The sequence below is a fragment of the Balearica regulorum genome, chromosome 3 (genome assembly GCF_011004875.1).
Source record: "Balearica regulorum gibbericeps isolate bBalReg1 chromosome 3, bBalReg1.pri, whole genome shotgun sequence".
Classification (NCBI taxonomy): domain Eukaryota; kingdom Metazoa; phylum Chordata; class Aves; order Gruiformes; family Gruidae; genus Balearica; species Balearica regulorum.
Window position 1 is genome coordinate 73409314 of NC_046186.1, and position 22769 is coordinate 73432082.

At 40.7% G+C, this 22769-nt stretch overlaps 1 protein-coding gene across 1 annotated transcript; it reads right to left on the minus strand.

Annotated features, from left to right (window-relative positions):
• Positions 1-669: 669 nt before the first annotated feature.
• RAB32 (RAB32, member RAS oncogene family) lies at positions 670-21838 on the minus strand. The gene is made up of 3 exons (XM_010305525.2): positions 21380-21838; positions 4667-4944; positions 670-2246 (listed from the first exon to the last, which is right to left on the minus strand). Exons 1-3 carry the CDS (start codon positions 21606-21608, stop codon positions 2097-2099), a joined length of 657 nt encoding a protein of 218 aa, XP_010303827.2. The 5' UTR covers positions 21609-21838; the 3' UTR covers positions 670-2096.
• Positions 21839-22769: the final 931 nt, after the last annotated feature.

A 22769-nucleotide genomic window follows, 5' to 3' on the forward strand; every position in this document is an offset into this window, starting at 1 on the left:
AAAAGACAGTAGACTGGAAATTAAACAACTTTTAAAAAGTGAGTTTACAGTTTAAATGGAGCTGTTCAAGTGACTGCATAAGAAGATTATTGTCATTCCAGGTTAGCTAGAAAGGTCAACAACTCAAACAAGCCAGCCAGGAACATGGATGGGGTGCATCCTTCTTTCTGAAGTGCTACAGGCTTTCAGAAAATAATTAAAGTAGCAATTAAGCTTTAAGTGTCCAATAAATCTGCACAAGCCTAATGGACACATTCTTTACAGTGCTGCATGGTAGCAGGATAAGAGACCATGGACATAAGTTGAAGTTAGAAAGGTTCAGACTAGATAAACTCTCAGGGAACAGTCAGTGCATTGAAACAACTTTCCCAGGGCCAGTCTCCATTGTTGAAGGTTTAAGACCAGACCACATGAAAGCCTAAGCATCCTGGTATGACCTTGCTTACAAGGCTTCTTAGAGCCCTTACATTTGAATCTTATGATCTTAAGCTAGTTAAACCCAGTTTTAGCTTATGCCAAGCCTTACTGTGGTAACTTAAAATAAGCCTTTAACATAACAGCTAATAGAAGATCAAGTTGTTTTCAAATGTCAATGAAAGCATTTGCGTATAGGGTGGGACACATGATGTGAAGATTCATGTTCTGAAAAGCATACACCAACAACATACATAAGATGCCCAAATATATTTATTTGTCTCTTAAAAAGTACGTTACTCTTTAGAAAAAAAAGACAGCCTAGGAAATATCAATACAGATTAAGTATATCCAATCTGGCACATACTTCACACTGATGTTTAAGTAAACATCAGCACCATCAGACCAAGCAAGGTAAGACTTCTGAAGTCAGTAGCAATGAGGTACCAGGACAGAAGAAACCCTTAAAATAAAGAGGACCTTCAAAGCCTTTCAGCCAAGCAGAGCCAGAGTTCCAGAATGTATTCAAGAACTGAAATCTTTCTAATCCTTTTGATCTTCATTTGCTGCCAAAAATACGTTTGAGTTATAACAAGGAAGCATAAGCATCTCAGTATACGGTTACAAACTGGTAAGCCAGTTCACCAGCTCCAAGTAGTCAGAAGAGTGCAGCACTGTTCTAAAATTGAAAGAGATAGAGCTTGGGAGGGGGGGAGGTTGATAGGCTAGGAAGAACCAGTTAAGATTTTTCCTTCAAGACCTCTCTCCTTCCTCATGGTATTCAGAACCATCTCAAGACAGAAGGAAAGAGGCAAGTTCATCATCACAGGACAGTAAGATATTGACTTTTTGTATTCTTGGTAAAGTTTTCAGTGTTAGTGCATGAAAAAAGTTACTGGTTGTTTATCTCTGGATGTGCATATGGGTGAGGTTACCATAACTACGTGCCAGCAGTACAACTGTATTCATTAATGTGTTTCATATGTAAAGTATTAGCTGAAAATATTCTGCCTTAAGTGTCTGGAGATGCATTTTTGTTAGTATCTCTATAACCATGCCTCTCCCCTGTTAAGTACAGTCCTTTACCCATCTTATTCAGTGGTAAGAGCCATCTACTTCACTCGGTCCTAGTGAACACACTAGGATAGATACCTCCCATTTGTCATTGGCCTCCTCAAAATTTCTGGGATGTCTTGATCCAGGAAAACTAGCAATGAGACAGTTCCTTATGGTGGGGGATAATAAATAGGGACAAGTGTGTAGGTGAGAAGGCTAAAGTGGGACATTCCTTTGTCACCAGTAAAAGTTTACTTTAAAGGTGCAAGTGTCTATTCAGCTAAAACCATGACAAGTGAGTCCTATTTGGAATGTAGCATATGTCCTAGAAGCAAACTAGACACTGAATGTTGTCTTTGTTCCTTTTTAGAAGTGTAAACACTACCTTATGTTCTCAAGAAGACACTAATCAGACTTGGATGCAGCCACTCAAGTGAGTAGAGTGTTAACTCACAAGATACTCAGTTTCATGCTAAACAAGAATATGTAAACACCCACAAGAATCACCTATTCAGATAATACCAGACACCCCATATGGATTGTCACAACGCAGCACCATAGCAGCAGTTTGATTTAAGGAACAGTCTTGATGCTCATCCTATCATGTTTACTGAACAGTGGTAGCATTAGCAGCACTGGGATTTACTCTCTGCTTTCAATGGGTCTAGGTCCAGTTTTGGTTTCCCCACATCATTCTCTTCATTAGGAAAGGTTTTGTAGTTGGCAAGGATGTTTTCCACCAAGAATCGAGCAGCTTCATCTATGTTGATGTTGTCCTAAAAATGTTGAAAGCACAGAAGTCAGTGATTTTTTTAAGTAGTCGCACATTCCTATTAGAAGCTGGCCAAATACAAAAATTCTACAGTGTCATCAGCATGACACAAACAGCTTAGATGCATCAGGTCATTCCTCATACACTTGCTTTTTGAAAAACGGTTACCTGAAAGGTTTGAGACAGTTATTTACCCTTATTACAAATAGGATACTTCAACACTAATCTAGTAGGCAGTCAGGGGATAAGCATCACCTGCATTTAGAAGCCTCCCAAATGCCAAAGTGCATTTCTGCATCAGGAAAGATAATGGGCAATTACAGTGTTCATAGTAGTGGGGTCTTTTTCTGCCTCTGCTGCAGTTTGGACGCACTTAAATGTAAAAGCACCTTTTCTATCAGCCTCAAAACCCCAGCTAAATCAGGGTGCCTCATCTAGCCACTCTAGATTTTCTTGTGCATGCTTTGAAAAGTACCATCCTGTGCATTCTAAAGAAGATGTGTATGCAGGATACCCGATGAAATATATCTAAGTACCTCAGTTACGAAGGAGCCAAGCTGGCCAGTGCCAAGGGGCCTGTGGCCACAGCTTTGACCTGGCTGGGCCACCTGTTAGCTCACCACAGGGCTGTCATGTTTGGAATTGCTTGTCTTTTGGAACCAAAGGAAATACCAGCCCAGTACACTCTTCTGTCTCCGTAATTGTAGATCTAAACTCTAGACAAGCAAAGTTAGATCACGAGAACATTTGTCCCATCACTAGTGCACTTCATGAGCTTGTGGTTGTCAGCCACAAACTGCTTTTGACAGTTTGCAGATAGGCACTTTTCCCTGCCCAGAGTGGAAGAAGATTCTCCTATTTTAGTGTAAGGATGTTAATTGATATTTCCATGAATATTTATACTCTGCAGTTCTTTTGCCTTTAATATTCTTCTCTAATGCACAGGGATTGGGTCCTATGTTACTGATGACTAGACTGATGATTCAAGTATCAGTTCTAGAAATGCAAAAGCAGATTATCAGGATACTTAAGTGGGCAGGATTTAAAACCATAAACTAATTTGGTATGCTCAGAAAACCAAATTTTTGCTAAGCAACTTTAACTACACCTCCTCAGAGTCCTAAACAAGTTAATTCATAACCAAACGAGGGCTAATATTGTCTGGACTTTTCTCTGCGCAGAGAGCCTTGTTTTACATTGCCATGTCTTAAATGCCACCTAGAATGCAAGCTGTCACTACACTTCCACATTAGGTTTTATTCCAGTGTTACTTGCATTTATTTTTAACCCAGGTTGAAGTTTATACAAGAGCAGTGTTATGGGGAGGTGAAGCTTCAGGAAAGACACAACCAAAAGAATCTTGGTATTCTTTCAGTATAAAGCACCTTAGAGTGTGAGGTTTTAGTAACAGATAGGTGGATTTGGGAATTATTTGTTCAAATGCAAACAAATGATTAGCTAATTTAATGAATTTGTCACTGTGTACCCTTCTTAAGTGATCAAGAAGCTTGTTACTTTATTTCTTATATTCCTCTTACAGACTTTTTTTTCTTTAAAAGAGTTGCCTAAGCATAATTTTGTGCCAGTTCATCAGCAGCAGTTAAAGAAAGTAGGCAAGCCAAGGGCAAAGAGAGACCTTGAAGTTTAGCTTGCCATATGAAGGAGTTACCAGCCAGACCACTAATTTGGTCTCTCAGCCACACTGTCTTCATCTAGAGGAACCTTTCATTTTAAGGATCAATTAGATTAAGGAGCTGTTGGATTTCACTTCCAACTATACTACCACAAGCTTATCTGTGCATTGGCCAAGTTTGTAGACTGAAAGTGTACAAGTTGCCCAAAGTTATCTGTTTGAATAAAGCAGCTGTCTATCTTAGCTTAAGTTATTATATAAAACCAACTTATTTTTCTCTAGTCTTGACACTGAATGATAAAAGAGTGCTTTAATGACATTATCATCTGGATAGGTAGTAAAAAAGTGAGCAAATAGCTTGCTTACTTCTAGAGTCTTACCACTTCCTACACGCAACAGTGAAGATAGAAGCTGCAATTTAAAAACCTGCACCTAAAGATTACTTGTATCCTTTGGATACTTTGATCAGCATTTAGTAGTATTAACATCTAAATAATGACTCTGATCCTGATGCATGCAAAATGAAAAAAAACTTAGCAAACTCAGTTAATCAATGTTTCCAGTGAGTTTTACGGTTCTGAATTTAAGATGCAGTTCTAATCTAAACCAAATATGCTGCAACTCTTCCTCAGGGATAAGCTAGCCTGCACACCACTTACAACTTTTGCTGAACACTAGAAACTTGACTGTCACTTCCTATACTTGATAGTTTTATTCCCCACATGACTAAATTCATCCATTCTTATGGAAATACTTAGAAGAATTAAAACAGGTTGTTTCTTTATGCTCACCTTGGCAGATGTTTCAAACCATCCAACAAAGCCACCTTCTCTGCAGAACTGGTCCATTTGAGAGGGATTCTGGCTGCCATCCTTCTTCTGGTCACACTTATTTGCAAGAAGAACAGCAGGGATGGGGCTGCCATCGGGAAGTAGTACTTTACTGTCCAAATCATGCTTCCATTTTGAAACAGCCTCAAAAGTGGAGCCTCTTGTGACATCAAAGACCACAAAAGCACCAACTGCCTCTTTGTAGTATACTCTGGTCATATTTCCAAAGCGCTCCTGGCCTGAAAGAAAACAGTGACAGAGCATATGTATATTTAAGCATGAACTGCACTCACTGTAAAGGAACTTCTGTACCAGGTTAGTACATACAAAGTTTGGCATTCAGGTCTAGTGACCTAGTTCATACAACATTGCCTCTTCTATCTTATGTAAGCTCATTGTAATAGCCATTACGTATATAATACATGACAAGCCAGATGCTAAAAGCAGTTTGCAATCCCAACTACCACTTTGAACTTTTTAAGCTTATTTATTGAATAGTGTTCTTTGAGAAGTAATACCTAAAAACACTAGCACAACTATACACAAGTCATTCTTACATCAAAAAAGTTTCTGCAAGATTTAGATATAAATCTAGTTACTTCAGCTAGAGACTTAAGCAAACTCAGAGGCTTTTTCTGAAGTGTGAGCAACAAGGATTTCTACAAGCTCCAAGGCTAACAGCCTTCAAAACATCATCTGAAGAAACATGCTGGTTTTGGCTGAGAGAGTTTGTTTTCTTCATAGTAGCTAGTATGAGATTGCATTTGGGATTTGTAATGAAAACAGTGCTGATAATGTTTGTTTGATAACACAGAGATGTTTTTGTTATTGCTGAGCAGTGCTTACACAGAGCCAAGGCCTTTTCTGCTTCTCCAGTGAGGAGGCTGGGGGTGCACAAGAAGCTGGGAGGGGACACAGCCAGGACAGCTGACCCCGACTGACCAAAGGGATATTCCATATCATATGACGTCATGCTCAGCATGTAAAGCTGGGGGAAGGAGGAGGAAGGGGGAGACAGAGTGATGGTGTTTGTCTTCCCAAGTCACCATTACATGTGATGGAGCCCTGCTTTCCTGGAGATGGCTGAACACCTGCCTGCCCATGTGAAATGGTCAATGAATCCCTTGTTTTGCTTTGCTTGTGTGCATGGCTTTTGTTTTACCTATTAAACTGTCTGTATCTCAACCCATGAGTTTTCTTGCTTTCACTCTTATGATTCTCTCCCTCATCCCACTGGGGGGGGGGAAGCGAGTGAGCAGCTACATGATGCTTCTCTGCTGGCTGGAGTTAAACCACAACACGAAGTCACATATATTATCGATTTTTCTTCCTTAGGGATCAGCTCAAAAGAAGCTAGTTTAACAGTTCTAGCTAAACCCATTATCTTTGACTTCATCTTTTAAGTCTAAGACCTTCTCTGGAATAGTTTCCAACTATAGGAGTTCCGCAGCAATCCCAGAATTTGAAACAAGATTATCAGAATAGTGAAAGCACAATTACTTACAACAAAAATCCAGAAGAAAACAAATGGTCAGTGAGTATAGCAAACTAAAAAAGCCTGTTTTTATTAAGTACAACTAATTCTGATTTCAAGTATACTGACTACAATAGACTGCCAGTTCACTTATTCTTCTGTTTGGAAGGTCGGACCACCATGCTGTGTGTGTACACGAATGCAGTAGCAGTATCAAGTATTAACATGTCGCTTGGGAAGCTTGGGCTACTAAAATAACTGTCTGCTTTGTTCGAAGTTAGTTTTACAATGTATCATCACTTCAGCTTTTAGCATTTAGTGCATATGCTGTTTTAGAATGGATAGAGAAACAATTTTAATGGGAAACATAGTTGTTCTCTGTTTATAAACATTCAAGTGCTCCTTCCATCAGCAAGGACAAACAGTTGCAAGAACTAGGTATTACCATCTTCTCAAAAAGAGACAGAAATTCATTAGGTGAAGGAACTTGACAAGGGATCCTGTTCAACAGCATGCTTTTCTAGCTCAATTGCCTCATTTTAATATCAGTACTTCAATGTACTGATTAGCTCATTCCCTATAGACATTTTCTGAAAAGGTTGACTAAGCAGCTATTGAAATTGCCTGAAAGCAGCAGCAGCTACAGTGACATTCCAGAGAACTATGAAACTCTATAAGTTGACTTTATTTCTGGCTGTTCAACTTTAAAGTATGATGCTACATAAAACAGCATCACTAGCCAGCATATTCTAAGTGGAAATTACACATTAATTTCTTCACTAACAGCTTATTACCCCCTGTGGGAGAACAAGGAGCATGCAAGAGGAAAGCTCTTCCCTCCATATTCAAAGCTCAAATTCTGAAGCAGCTTTTATGCCATGGACTGTAAGGCCAACAAGCTAGACACTAAGCCTGCATGTCAGTGACAGTGTCACTGGAAGAGACACATTGCTAATACACATTGCTAGGTCTCCTAAACAGCGTACAGAGAATTTGTATGCAAGTAACTCACACTGTCTCCCTAGGCCTTTCCAGGTTGGATTCTTATGCCTAAAAGGTGTTTTTGCTATAGCCTTACTGCAAATTGGTGTACCATGACCCCACTGTTTTCATGAATCAAAGACCTTTAGGAAAGAGTTCAGCCAGAAGGCTTTTACTACTTCTGCAGATCAATTGTGCCACATCTAAAGAAGCTTTACCTTTACATTTTGGTGATTTTTTTTTGGGGGGGGGTGGTGTTGTTGGTTTTGGGGGGGGTTGTTTGTTTTTTAAACTGGAGCTGCACAGGGTCAAATTTAGTTATACTAAGCCAGTCACTGCATACAGCACCACACAAGCTATGAGGAGCTCCTTCTCAGCTTCCCCATTTGCTTAGCCATCAGTCTCACCATCGATTCCAGTTACACAGGAACTCCTCCAACTGTGCTAAAGCACTGAGTCTTATGTCCAATTGAGGCAGTATATCCCTTCACACCATAGGACAGGCTCACACAAACAGCATAATGTCAAGGTCTACAGTGCTCTGTACAAGCCTCAGTCTTCTACAGAAAGATTTCTTCAGTTTGGCCCCAAAGTGGTCTAGAAAAGGACACCACTTGCTGTTATTTACATGAGACCGCACATGAACCCGAAGCAGTGAGGGGAACAGTCCCATTAGTCCTCTCTATTCAGCAGATGGCAATCTGTGGGGTTTTGTTGTTTTTTGTTTGTTTTTTTTTTTTAAAGCTGTAAGTTTTTCTGAAAACTTAATGGACATTTATATAGTAAAATTAAGTTGTACTGATTAATTGCAGAGAGGGTTGCTAGACTATTACCAGCAAGGAGTAGAGCTAGTTTTCACATATAGTGATTATGCTAATTTATTTGGGAATTGCAGAAAAGGTTATCAGGCAGTTACCATTTCTCAGATACCTGTGCATGCTGTAGGTAAACATCCTTGAGATAAGTTACCACAGTGAAGGATATTACTATTGACTGAATCCCTTCCTGCCTACTGTCCTCCCATCAAAAAAGCTTTAAAAGGTAAGAATAGTTAGCAAGAAGGCCATACCAGCCTCCTATAGCAGGAACCCTTGCTGAAACTTACACAACAATGCATTTAAGGTAAAGGAAAGAAATCGAACTGGTACAGCATCACACATAGGTTCTGAAGAAAAGAAACAAAGTTACAAAATATATCATAACCAAACCTGAAGAGTCCTAAACAACACCAAATGTTTTTTCTTAAAGTAGTAACAGGGGCCTAGCCTTGGCCAGAAAGTCTGGTCACTCAGATAAGTTTGTCAATTCCATTTCCTAGGGAATTCCCATCATCTTACTATAGTCAGTCTTCCCCACCCAACTGGCCCAACACCTTTATATACCATGAGCTGGAGAGCTGCATTACTCATAACCAACCAAGATTGCCTGGCAGGTGGTTCCTTGACATTGGTGACTTCTCATGCCCCAGTATCCCCCAGCCTGTGTGAAGCTTTAACACCATGCAGCCTCTTGCCAGGCATGCTATACCAGAAAGGCAACGATGGTCTTGTAACACAGCAGCAGACTACCTGAATTCCCTCATGGGGTCCTGACCAGGAGAGAGGCCACTGCAAGCAGGGTTGTGCTAACTGGCAGATTCGGGAGCTCCGGAGCAATGCAGAAGCTTTGTTAGCTTTGTACAGTAGCTTTGCTCATTGTGTGAGAAGACAGCAGCTCTGGTAGGAACATAAGCCTGCGCTCAACTGTACTTTGTTACCTAGTCACTTAGAAAGCATGGGCTTCTGCTGTCCAGAAAAATCATCAAAGTATTATTTCTAACTGGCTTTATTAATAGACATCAAAATTTTTGCTATTATAGTATGAGTTTTAGATTTCAGAAACCATTAATACATATTCTTCTGTAATTTAAATTTTGGGTGACAGTAGACAACTGATGTCCATATTAGTATAAAAGCCTCTGTCTTTACTTATTAGATTTAAGCTTTACATTAGGAAGATTTGATACCCCTTACCTCTAAAACACACACAAGCTCAACACCACTTAGTATTACAGATGAATGCCTTTTAATAGGTGAAGTACACTCCAGTATGAGTGCTGCCCTTTTCTGAAGTAGCCCAAAATTCCAAAACAATTTATTATAGAGCTGCCTTCACCTCTGGAATTCACATCTGCTAACAATAGATCTGACCTGCACACTAGCTTATGACTGTTCTTCCATTCTGTCTGGAGATCTAATGAGGATGAATATATTATTTTTATTCCATAGGAAGAAGACAGAAGCAAGAAAACATGGCCTGCATAAGAGGTAAGAGTTTTGTTGTGGTAAAAGGTATATGGCATAAGGCTGGAAGAGAATTCAGTATGAACTGAATAGGCTTTCTTTACAATCTTGTTATTACTGACAATGCACATGCTTTAGGCTGAACTTCTTGTGGGGGATGCAGAGCATTCTAGACAGCCTTTTGAAAATTTAACAGGACTTTCAGGCAAAGGTTTTGCAAGTGTTTTTCTGCTTGCAAAAAAATTCATACAGAAAAAGCAAACTGCAGAATACACCACTCCTCCAAAGTCTGGCGTATGAACATCATTCTCTATTTAGGATATTAAAACTAAATTGAGTCATTTTTTTGCCATGCTCAGTTCAGCCAGGGATTTGTCATTCCTATGTCCAGCAGGATTTTTGCGGTAGTCACTTCAGCATGTGTGAGAACAGTGTTGAGCTGTACCAAAAGTGGATCACACCCCAGAGGGGAAAAAGGCTAAAAATGATCAGATGAAACTAGACTTAAAATCTCCAGTGTGCATAATCATGGAAGGAAGAAAACAGGAAAATTACTTGCTTACTACAGCAGTATGAAAAGAGACATCGGAGGATTAATCATTCTGGTAGTTCTAGTGCCTTGACATAAACCTGATGGTAGCACAAAGTTATCTTTTCTCTGTGCTTTAGGGGTTCAGGTGTAGATGAGGAGCTAAACTATAGGGCAGTCATGAGGATCTGAGGTTTTGTTTGGGGGTACAGAAGTGGCTGCATACAACGCAAAGTTCTGCGTTCTCTAACCACAAAGTTTTCACATCTAAATGACTCAGCACATATTGTCAACATACTTTCCAGTAACTGCAACAACATTAAGTAAAATACTTGCATAATGTAATGCATCAGGAACTAATACAGTTCCCTACAGCAGCACCACAGGAATTAAGTTTAGTTTAAAACTGTATCAGAGCTTGAGAGCTATCACTGCTTCCCAGTTTACAACATAACAGGAGTAAGCCATAAGTTAAAAACACAAAAAAGTTATAGCCAGGTCTGACATGAGAAGCTTCATCTTTGTCCTTTACTTCACTGCAAAAAGATAAGTTATCATCACAAGATTCAGATACTGCCAACCTTGCCTTGAAGCACATTTTCAAGAGTTTCTACAGCAACCTTTCCCAGCGTAAGGAATAAACAGGAGCCCTGTTTATCACAGCAGTGGGACCTATCATTGTGGCAGTTTTTAGTTAGCAGGCGTTACCCTACGCTCCTACCGTTATTTTTGCTATTAACTCCTCCTACATGATGGGAATTGAGGCTAGGAAAAGCAAGTTAAAAATACAAATGACAGCTGGATATGCACTATACCGAGTTTTGTCAGGGTTCCATTTCCCAGAGTACTTACCATACCTACAAGTCTTTATGTAGTTTACATGAACCAACAGAAACCTACTCAAGGAGAGTAAAGTGAAGAAGCTTTCCCAACTATATTTTGCTGTGACGGTAAATTCTGGTTTATCTCTGTCAATCCTAACAGTATAGCATGAGTTCCCCTGCCGTGTAAAAATCTAAGCTTAGTCTGTTCTGAAGCCACACAACTCAGAAGAGAGTTGTGTTAGTTGCATCTAAACCCTTAGCATCTAATCAGGAGTACTGACGGACAACTGGACAAAGCCTCATTTCTTTCAGATGAAACTAGCAGTTCTGACATCTTCCAAAAATTGTATCATTAATGAGGAGGAAAAAGATGACCAAGAGTTCTAAAAGCCTGATAACTAGAAGAATGATTGAACGAATAGTTTCTTTTGTTGAAGTAATGTTAGTTCAAGTCATCTTTGACAGGCTAATCAGCTTATTGGGTGTCCAGAGCCCAAAATTCGATTTTAACAAGTTTGAACAAGTCTGGCAGTTCTACACCAAGTAATCTTGAACTAGACATGCGTAGTTTAGACTAAAGTCATCCAAAAATGAATGCACAACTAGCAGAAGAGTTTTATTCCAAAGTTGCTTGCTGCTAACTAGAAGACCACTGCAATGAAGTTTTACAGTTTTTTCCCTGGACCCAGTAATACAGAGTTGTCAAGTCTGATAAATAGCACAAAGTCCTGAGTTTATTAATAAAGCCAAGCAGCTCTTGCTAACATTATCCTTCAGAATGCTGGAACTCAGTGTTCAGTTAGCTTAAAAGGCAGTATAAGATCAACAGAAAAAAGGAATATACCACAGAGGATGTCATACCAAAATGCAAGAAGGGTCATTAGTGACAACCAGGCTAACTAATTTGACTGCCAACAGCATAGCTCTTAGGTCCTTGCTAGCAAATATTCTGACCTTTACTAGCCACACAGTGTGCAAGCACAGTGCCACTATTTAGACTTCAGTGCCAAACTCTACAAATTAGTTGTTTCAGACAATTTCCTGGACCATGACACATTTGTGTTTTTATTCATCTAGACAGGAAAAACCCTATTCAACGGTAAGTGAAACTCCTTCTTTCCAGTCTTCCTTCTGCCAAGGGAAGGCCTAACCAAATAACCATTCTCTGCCCTGCTCCAGTTGTGCTGGTTTACAACAGATTTTCTCCAACTCCCTGAATGTCTACAATCAGACTTTCACAAACTAACATCAAGGAACATCTGAGTGGCAGCTCCTTATTTACAATTCCATCTTTCAAAGTTCATGTCATTCAGCATGGTAGATTTAAGCTAAAGCACCATCCAAAATGGCTGGGCATGCAGCCCAATCCTCTCACTGAGTTAGAATCACTGTCCCTTTCAAAACTCACCCAAGTCCTTTAGGAGCCACAGGCAAGAACAGACTACACTTTGGATGCCTGTAGGTCCTACAGCTGGATGCTCGGCACAATACAGCAGATATCCAGAATTGCCCTGAGGATGCATCTCCCAGTTCTCCAGACATCTAATGTAGATTTTCGCACTACCTGGGTCACATGTGAGCTGATCGAGGCGTCTTTTTTCCCAGACATACCAATATGCTCCTGACAAGTTACCACTGCTGACAGCATTTCCCCCTCTCTCCAAACTAGCACAGCTTGTCCCAGAACTGTCTTACCCAATTAGATTGAATCTGTTATTCAACAAGAAGTAGGTTAACTAAACCACTATCAGTATTACAGGACATGCTCGAGTGCATCTACCTTTTTTTCACATGAGTAGCAGCCGCAGATTGAGAGTAGACAGATTCTGAGATGGTCAGTGCTAGATGTCTCTCCACTCCTCATTCTTACACATTTAAGTTATTAGTGCAAAGTGGCAAGTGTTTAAACCACAGAGGCGTTGAATTATACTAACAGCTCTAGCAATATCAGAAACCTGTAAGAGTTAAAAAAAGGCATATCTAGCCTAAATTTTACTTTCCATCATTGTCGAAGTAATATTTGGTATTTGTAGTTCTGGTGACAAACACCAAGAGGTTAAAAAGCAAGAACTACAGGAATATTATATCTTCCTGTATTAGACAGTACCAGAAACAGTTTCACTGACTGCAGCTCTTACAGTTTCTAACAGACAAAAGCAGTCTCAGATGATTTTAAGTGAATTGCTAGTGTCTTTTCTTACTAAGGGTAGCATGGGAAAGTTAACTGACCACTGGACGGACCTCTTCTCAACAGTAACTGTCCCAAACCCTTCAGAACAGTCTTCAAGGAAAAAGTAACCAGCCAGTTAATCCCTGTTCAACTGACTCCCACTTTACCAAAAGAGATAACAGAGTACCAAAGGCCATATCTACATTAGACAGTGGCAGAGTGCAGCTGAAGCAGTTCTCTTGAGTGAAACTGTTGGAGATCTGACATCCATAGTATACTATATGTACAGTATGCACAAAAGACTTTGTAGTCATTGAAAAGTCACTGAAGAATATCAGTTCGGGTACAGCAGTACTTTGATTGTTTAGATCATAAAGTGTTTTCATACATTCTTAGAAGTCACTATTTCATTCTGAAATGGCAGGAAGTAGTTTGTTCTAAAGCTTCAATGCACAAAGCCAGCTTCTAACCTAATAATTTGTTAGCTACCTCAATTTTCAACATCAGTGTTTAGTCTTTCATAGAATGGTTTGGGTTGGAAAGGACCTTAAAGATAATCCATTAGTTCCAACCCCCCTGCCATGGGCAGGGACACCCTCTACTAGACCAGGTTGCCCAAAGCCCCATCCAACCTGGCCTTGAACACTGCCAGGAATGGGGCATCTACAGCCTCTCTGGGCACTGTTTGCTATTGTTATACTTCATTCTAAAGCAGGGCAGTCCTGTTCACTACCAGTGAAACCACAAGAGCACTGACATGCAAGTGCTCAGAAGTTAGACAATTTCCATCAGGAATGCTGACCCAACATTCTGCTATCCCAACAGATGGAAAAAGCACATCATTCTCTTTCACAGAGATAGAAAGCCTTCCTCAAACAATTGCACAGCTCTCAGGGAATTTTACAGCCAGACCGATAAACTTTTCATTGCTGCCTGTAGACTATTCTAATGATTTAAGATTGTCCAAACTGACTTTAACAGCCTACTATCTTGTCTTTAAGAAACTTAGAAGCAATGGCCTGCACTATGGTTCAACTGGCTTTGTCCAGCATCAAATTTATTACATGTAGAATTATGACAGTCATGATTGAGTAAGAAAGTTTCACCTGTTTTACTAGTATCTTTGATAAACAGCAAATTAACAAGAGAGGAAGTCCCTGACTAAGCACTAGATTTCCATCTCCAGAAAAGTAGATTTCAAGCAAGCAGACGATTTCTGACTAGCTGTCAAATGCAGCATGTATGGAAAAACTCTCGTTGCATTAGTATTCAGAAAAAGTTGGCATAGTCCAATTAGTGCCAGCAACAACATGAATTGGTATTTCCTACCTTGCTTTAACTAGACTAGTCATCTGCCAGAGTTAAGCTATTTTCATGCCTGACACCCTTTAATCCATCTCCTTTGGTGCACCGTCATGCAGTCAGAGCTGTACTGTATACTTTACAGTGATGCTGCATGGCACTATAGCATTTCACAGCACACAGGAGAACAATTCTAAAGTCAGTTTGTCTCAAGAACAACTTTATCACGAGACTGAAAAAATGTTAATCTCCAAAATGGTCAATGTGTCATGGCACGTTGTGTGTAATTGGAATTTTGTATCAAATAGCTGCCACTTTGCTCTACCCAGCACTCTAGCCTGGGAGCAGTTAAAGAACAAGTTCCCATAAACTTTGCAGTGACACTCAGAGGATGCTTTTTAATCTATTATTTGAAAAGCTGCTAAAATCCATACAATAAGAAATATTGGGTTTAATTTGCTGCTAATCTAGAAGCCACTGCTACTGAAAGTTTGCTATGCTTTCTTTAGCCAGAGTTAAGACATTTATTCCTAAACAATAAATATATAAATATATAAACCTCTGAAATACCATCATTTTTTGAAGCATAATCTTACCACCCCATCTACCGTTGTTCTGTGTCTCCATCAGCCAAGGAGAACTTTGAATGTCTAAACTTCTACCACAGGTAGCTTGAGAAGCTTGTTGTGCTTTGTAGTCACTGCCTGCATGCTAGCTTTAACACTTGCAAGAATTTCACAAAAGTTATTCCTATGCTTGCTTGCAAAAATATAAATAGAAATTCCCTTACTGCAAATCACTTCTTTCTGACATGGCACATCACACTTCAGAAGTTCTGAAGTGAGTATTTGGAGGGAACAATTTACCACAGACTGCAAAAGCAAGGCAGCAGTTACCACTGGAGTTCAAGGACATTATTTCCAACAGCTGTGAGACTGAATCCCAGTGGCTTTGCTCACTACTGAAGGGAAGAAGCTTATTTTGTACAGCATGTTGGAGCCTTTTTTGAACCAGACAACTAACATTTTCTTTCCTGCACTTCATAAGACAGGTAATCAGTTTAGAACAACCCCTTTACAGCACTTGCCAACTCAAATTGTGCTTCTGTACATGCACTTCAGTGACACCCTGTCCTGGTGTGCATAAAAAAACTAAATTGGTAAGAGGCAAAGTGGAGATGTAAATGAAATGAAGACACCAAGGCTGTGAAGCTGCAACACTGATGCAAGGAGAGTCAATAAAGGTTGATTTACATTCATGTAAACTCCATACATTAAGACAAAGTGTATATTTCATATCATCTACACCAGCTTGTCTCTGAAGGGTAATGCACTTGTCAAACCAGCTTAATTTCCAACTACTTGAGTCACTATTACACGGAGGGCAAGAATTTAGCCAATACTTGCCTCAAGATGTAAGTTAATGATTTCTGCAGAGATTTCTAGTTTGTTTTATAATTTGACCTAAAAATTAGTTATGATGTGTGATATATACTATTTTTCCTCATGTCTGCTGTATTGCACATAAGAACTTAGGTATCATTTCCCTTTAAGCTAGCTTCCCCCACCCATTTAATGGATGCCCACCCATTCTTTATTCTCTGTATCAGAGTGCTAGGGAAGCATTTTTACTGTGATCTTGTAGAAAGCATAAAGCTTCTGAGCAACCGCTATATATGATATGAACCTTATCTTTTTGAAAATAAGGCTGAAGCTTCATCTATTCCATAGTGATTAGCACTAAGTGCATTTCCATTATTGACAGAAATTAAGAGTAGCTGCAAGATCAATACAGCAAATTTCCTTTTAAGCATGTACTAGATCAGGTGGTCTAAGATCACATCTTTAACCCCATTTCTTGTAGGGCATCTAGAAAAGTCTATGGAGAAATTCTAAGCTTATTTCCAAGACACTCAAAGAACATATGTCTCAATTCTACCATTTAACGGAAAATTAACTGAACAGTCCTGTCTTGCATAATCAAAATTACTATACTAAACTGCCTTACAACACCAACTTCAAGATAGTAACATGTCCTATATGCTTATGGAATTCCATCAGCACAGAGGCTTTAAGAAGTTTAGTTCAAGATAACATACACAGTACTTTGAGTTGATACATTATATAGTGCTAATGTACACCAGTATTAATGATTCCATACCCCACTGATAAGAGAAGGAAATTGCTCCATCAGCAAGACTAATAACCATACCTTGCTTGATAGCATTTCATAAAAAATTACTTAAATAGCAGAGTTCAAAAAGAAAGCATATTGACATCCAGAGTCTGTATTCAGAGATACCTGAAGGCTGGAGACACAAACCGAAAAAACAAGTTTAACACGTTCAGAACTTATTTGGATGTCTAGCTGCAGAACTCCAAGTACAGAAAGTCATTCTCAACTGAAAGATATTAACTCTAATTCAGCTGTTCCAGAAGAGTCACAAGAAAGCACACCCACACAAGATTTCCCACAGAGCAGTGGTTTCTAGAAGGAAACCTGTAATACACCTTCTGTTATGCTTCTTACCTCTACTGCTTCTAAGACAGTGTTCTAAACCTTTCAACACGAGCAGGTCTTCTACTTTCCCCTCCTCAACCTTTATCTGCTAGTCTTGCATGTTTCCAACATCATCCTTAAGTAATTTTTCTCATATGAGATTTATGCTTAAATGTGTGCAACCAGGAAGCATTCAGAAATCGGTCACAGGTCTTTCAAATCTTTTTCATCAGTCTGGATGTAATCACATAAAATGTTCTCCAATCCTGACTGGTAGTTTTCTGACCTGCCTCAGCTGTTACCAGAACAATAGTGCTCCCATCTCCACATGAAGGCAGCTGCTGCTGCAACCTCCATCACCATATAAACTAGCAAATAACCTCACATCACTTACCAGTTCCTGAAAAACCTCTGAGCTCCAAGTTTTGCATCCATTTCTGATGCAGTTATTTACGTGCACATATTTCACTCTTCCTTCGTCATTGTACTTGTTAGGTATCTTTGTAAGAGTAAGGAAAAAAACACAGTTGGGGCAGGCTATGCCTGGATTGTCTTGCCTCAACTCCATGCTCACTTGCGTAGAGCACATTTAGAATACTAAAGTACAATCATTCCTCTTCTACTTGGCCAATTTCATAGCCACTCTCTTCCAGTTAAAGCAGTACTTCAGTTTTAATAAACATTTTTACAAAGAAATTCTAATAAAGTCCTGGAACAAGGGTGCTATTACACCAAAGTTAATGTAGAATTGCTCAGTCAAAGCTTTAAAAACAAGTTTGTCTACCAGTTGTCATTAGTGACATTCTTCAGGAGAAGCCAAGCTCAAGTGTTCATCTGTAACTTTTACCACCCCTGCCCTCCGGAGAGTTGCATGTTCGTACAGGCTGATGTTAGTAACAGTGATAGTCAATGTGATCATAAAGCAGCAGCCAACACTACTTAGTTGCTTGTCTTATTAGGGCAGATCAAAAGTTTTTATAATGCAGAAAGTCCTTAAAGTGTTCTTTCAGTGATATTTGATTTTCATCAATTTGCTATAGTCACCTCCTACACTACCTTGTGATCAATGCAGTATACTCACTAAAACAGCATGCTTGTCAAGTAGGAATCTCTAGTGTATTGAAATAAACTTTAAAGCACTTCCCTAACAAAACAAAGGAATCTTAATGAATCTCTTCACCACAATGACTCATTCCTATCTCCTATTTATTTCACCAACTATTTATGTCCTTTAATCAAGGGGATTAACCTAACACTTTCAGAATTTATCCAGGAAGAGAGATTTATCTTAACTCCACATGTCAAGATAAAAAACAAGAGCAATGCCCAAGGGCAGCTAATGTTTAGAAGTTTTACTCCTGTATGAACATGCACATAATCTATTCAGCTTCTTTCAAAATACTTTATGCTGTAACTGAGATAATTTAACAGTGACTGATCAATCTTACTCCCAAGCTTTTTCATCTCCATTATTCAAGAAGCTACAGCCTATGTCTAAAAACTAAAATGCTTGAGTATTTCTGGAATACACAAGTCTAGGCACAACTGTACCATTCTTCTCCCTTCCCCTTTGATTCTGCTGCAGGAACTTGCATTACTTTGTACCTTACAACACGAAGGCTATTTTCACTAGAAAAAAAAAAAAAAGATAGGCAGTGTAACATTGTGATGCTCTTTGATAGAATTATCTAATCGCTAAAAACCCTCAACTAGCACAAGAAGTTGAAGTCACTCAGGAACCTGCTGCATTGCAATACACAGCACAACATTCATCATTTTGGCTGCAATCACACCAGAAGGCAGTACAGTATTTGCATTATATTTAGTTGATTACTGAACTACGTGGTTAGTTCTTATCATTGATTTAGGTACAGAATGTTAGATTGCAGCACCCAGCTCTTCGAGGAAAGCTTTTTATGGCGAACTGTAAAGTACAACCTTTGATCTAGTGAAAAATAACATGCCTTACTATGCTTAAGGGTTAGACTTTAATTCAGAAACCTTTTTAAATGCATCAAAATCAATTCAGAATGCCAACACCATATTGCTCGCAGGGAAGTCACATGTAACATTACTAACCATAAGATTTAGATCCTTTCAAGACATCTAAGGCTGTTTGTCTGCACACACCAGCAGACAAAGTTATCTACATGAGCTGTTGAAAGCCAAAAGACAGTTGGGCTGATGAGTTAAAAAGGAATGACTATCACATGCTCAGATACTTTGTTACACACTTCAATAAAGCGCTTTAGGGAATACGCGCTATGACTGTATAGAGGCATCTTCAACCTGGTTGTCTAACTAATAACTTCTATATAAACCTGTTAACATCCTCAGGTACTTAGAAATATTCATCAATATAGATGTAGACAGCTGCAGAACACATTCCCAGGTCAAGGACTTGAGCAGTTTTAAGACCATGAAACAACCCTTATGGATACTAAAAGCCTCTTTATTTTAATGATTAATGCTTAACTGAGATGTTAAGTTCTACAGGAGTCTGAACTGTTACTCTCACACTGGCTAAGCACAGCCCAATCGAAAAAATCACTAAGACTAAGATTACTTCTCTTCTTGGGGAAAGACTCCTAGCCCCTTGGAAACAGAATAGCCTAAACTACCAGATTACACGTAAGAGCTTGGAGTGCAAATTGCAAACCAGTTGTATTTTCCTTTTTCATTTTTGCTAGGGAAAGGCTAGTCAGTAGTTTCATACAAAAGTACACCACATTGTAAAATAGGAAAAATATTTCAGCGACAGGAAAAATTTTAATTCCTCAGTCTATCAACAATATTAGCACAAGTATCCAGGGATTTATTAGCAGCTCTTCACTCTGTCTTCACCTAGCAGTGTCCAAAATACACTAAGTGCAATATTCAAGAGTGAAAAATACCATCTTCTAGATCTTGAAGTTAACACATGGGTTATTGATAGGACTTACCATAATGTAAATAGGTTCTGTCCAAACTTTGGTACAAGTTACAGCTACATTTCTGCCTAGCCTGTTGAAACAGATTGCTTTGGCAAAGCACACAGCCTACCCCAGCCATCAGAAAGCAAGGGCTGAGGAGAAGTTAAACAAGCGTGGCAGCCTGCCAAACCCCAGGATCCTGATAGTCTCCCCCTCGTCAATCTCTGGAACCCCAGACTTACTAAAATATATCCAGAGCACTGTAGCAGCTTGTACCAATACTGCTAATTGATTTAGAGAAAGTTAAAACTGATCCATAAAAGGAACACATCAGAAGAGAAAGCTTGCCAACATGTTACTTGCTCTCCAAAACAGCAATTAAAAAATATTTTGGTTTGCCCTACAGGCCAGTAGCACAAAGATCTATGGTGCATTTCAGCATATGGCAGTAAGAAGCAGGCTTTTTAGTTGGAGGAATCGTATTTGAAATGTTTTAAGATAACCTTTAGAGCAGAAAGGCCAGTAGCTGGTGTACAGCTGGTCTGTCACAGGGTTACAGCAGCCACATGTTATACTTCCTCTTTTCTGAGCTTCCACTTGGTAAAGCATAAAGTCCACGAAAACAGTAACTACCAGTTGTTATCCCAGTGTCTTCCAGTAGGATACACAAGTTTAAACACCAGCATGTGAATTAAAGTCCACTTTTTCCTATCCAAGGAGATATTCTTAATGTGGTAGAAAGGGATGAAGAGAGCAGCAGGTTAATACCTGGGCTGCAGACAGAACTAGAAATGCAATACCAACTTGAGATGATTAAGGAGTTGACGGGACAGACTTCTTACAAGACCACAGCAAAACAGAGTTTCTTCTCTAGCATTTAACACTGCAGTATAAGCAAAGTTAACCACGATAGGTATACAGCTGGAGTCTTTGGAAGAGAGGTGTTAAAGAACAGATCTGCTTGATACATAGGAAAAGAATGACGTGTAGTTTAGACAACTGAACAGGGCTTTTCTTCTTCTGTGTGCTCAAAGTACCTTTGATACACAAACCCATGATTTGAATGTAGAACTAAGCATAACAAAAGTCCCATTCCCTCACTCCACGTTGCAGGGAGACAAGTTACTTTTCAATTAAGTAGGTGACTCCAAACATGCAAAGTTTGACCATACTGCCTTTGAGGACAATTTTAGCTATTTGAGTTACATTTAACCTGTAAGGTGTGCTTACTAAACATAATCTACTCGGAAAAAATATTTTAGTCCTCTAGAAAGTGTTATGGAGCCATAACTACAAATGAATTTAAGTAGTAGTCATAACCAAGGCCACAAAGTCCCCGGGGCAAGGGGATCAGGAGGAGTAGTACAAGCAGGAACCCTCCAGGAGCCCTGGAGCCAGCAGGCAGAGCAAAGCAGCTTTTTGAGGACTGCTGTAAAACCCTGGGCTCTGCCAAGAGCCCCACAACACCAGCCATCAGGAGCACACACAGCCTACATAAAGTCAAAAACTTCACTCCCACACTGAGACTTCCATCTACTTAAGCCTCAAACACAGACAAGTGGGGAAGGAGACAAACAAGGCGACAGACTTCATAGCCAAAACACACTTTCCTCCGCCAAGGCCGGACCCCAGACAGCCGGGTTCACAGGCCTCTGGCCCCTCAGAGCTCGCCCTGCAGAGACACCCGCGCCCGGCCCTTACCCGCTATATCCCAGAGCTGCAGCCGCACCAGGGTCTTGCTGTCCCAGTTGATGACTTTGAGCGCGAAATCCACCCCGATAGTGGCCCGGTAGTGCTGGGAGAAAAGTTGGTGCACGTACCGCTTGATAATGCTGGTTTTACCCACGCCCAGCTCCCCAATCACCAGCACCTTGAAGAGATGCTCCCGGCACTCCGGCACGCCGGAGCCCGCTCCCTCCCCGCCGGCCATCCTCGGCCCTCCCGCGGAGCGGAGCGCAGCGCTGCGGGGCTCGGCGGGGCCGCCGGGGCCGCGGCTCTCCCGCCTCTAAACTTTCCCGGCCAGCAACTTTCCTCCAACTTTCCCCGGCTGACTCCCCGCTGAACGGACCCACACCAGGAAGCGGAGGCGAGCGGGAGAAGACGGAGCACAGAGGGAGGGAAGAGAGGGAATAACAACCCCGCAACCACCTGACTGCAGTCACAGGACGCGGAAACTCCGCGGCCTTATAAAAGCCCGGGGGGAGGGACCCGGCCCGCCCCGCCGCTCCGGGATACCGAGGAGTGGGTGGGGATGGCGGGATGGGGTGTCTGGGTAACATCCGCAGCTGCTTTCGGCTTCTCGCCCGGCCGGCCGGCGGCGGTGGCAGGACGCCGGTTCTCCGCCCCGCTCTCCCCGGCCGCTCCCCGGGGCACGGCCGTGCCCCGGGGAGCGGCCGGGGAGAGCGGGGCGGCCCTTCTGTGAAAAACACTCTAGTTCTTCTCTCCTCTGTTCTGCAAAGCACGTTATGGCAAAGAGGTTCGTGGGACAAAGAGAGCTTTATCAGGGTGTCTGCTCATAGGAGTACTCCGGTAACACTTGCACACTCGCACCCAGTCGCCTCTGCGTTATTCGGCTTGCACTTTGCACACCCTGCAATAAGGCCTGGAACTGCACAGCAGGGAAGGGTGGTGCGGAGCTCACCCTGTGCAAACAGGCCGGGGGTGGAGGCAAGAGCAGTGACGTAGCAAAGGCCATCATACGTAAAAGGTTTAGGTAACCGAGGATGAAATCAGCTCCTCATCTGCAGGATTCCCGTCAAACACCTTCAGCAAACTTTGGTTCTCTTCTGTTCCTAAATTAATTCAGTAAAATATTTTTTATCACTCTGTGGTTCTTTTAAGAAATACATCAGACAAAGCAGTAAATGAACAGACACATTGTTAGAACCCAGCATAAAATAAGTTTCCCATCCCTAGGACCATGTAGTACCATGCGTGCAGATTGTAAGCGTTGGGGGAAAAAACCCGTCGTCTTTACTAACATGGTCTCCAAATGAAACACCCAAATCCAGGCATCAGTCCTTGCAATGAGAGGATGGAGTTGTGCAGCTGGGTGGTACTGCCTTAGTGCTGTAACGTTTAGCTGTCATGT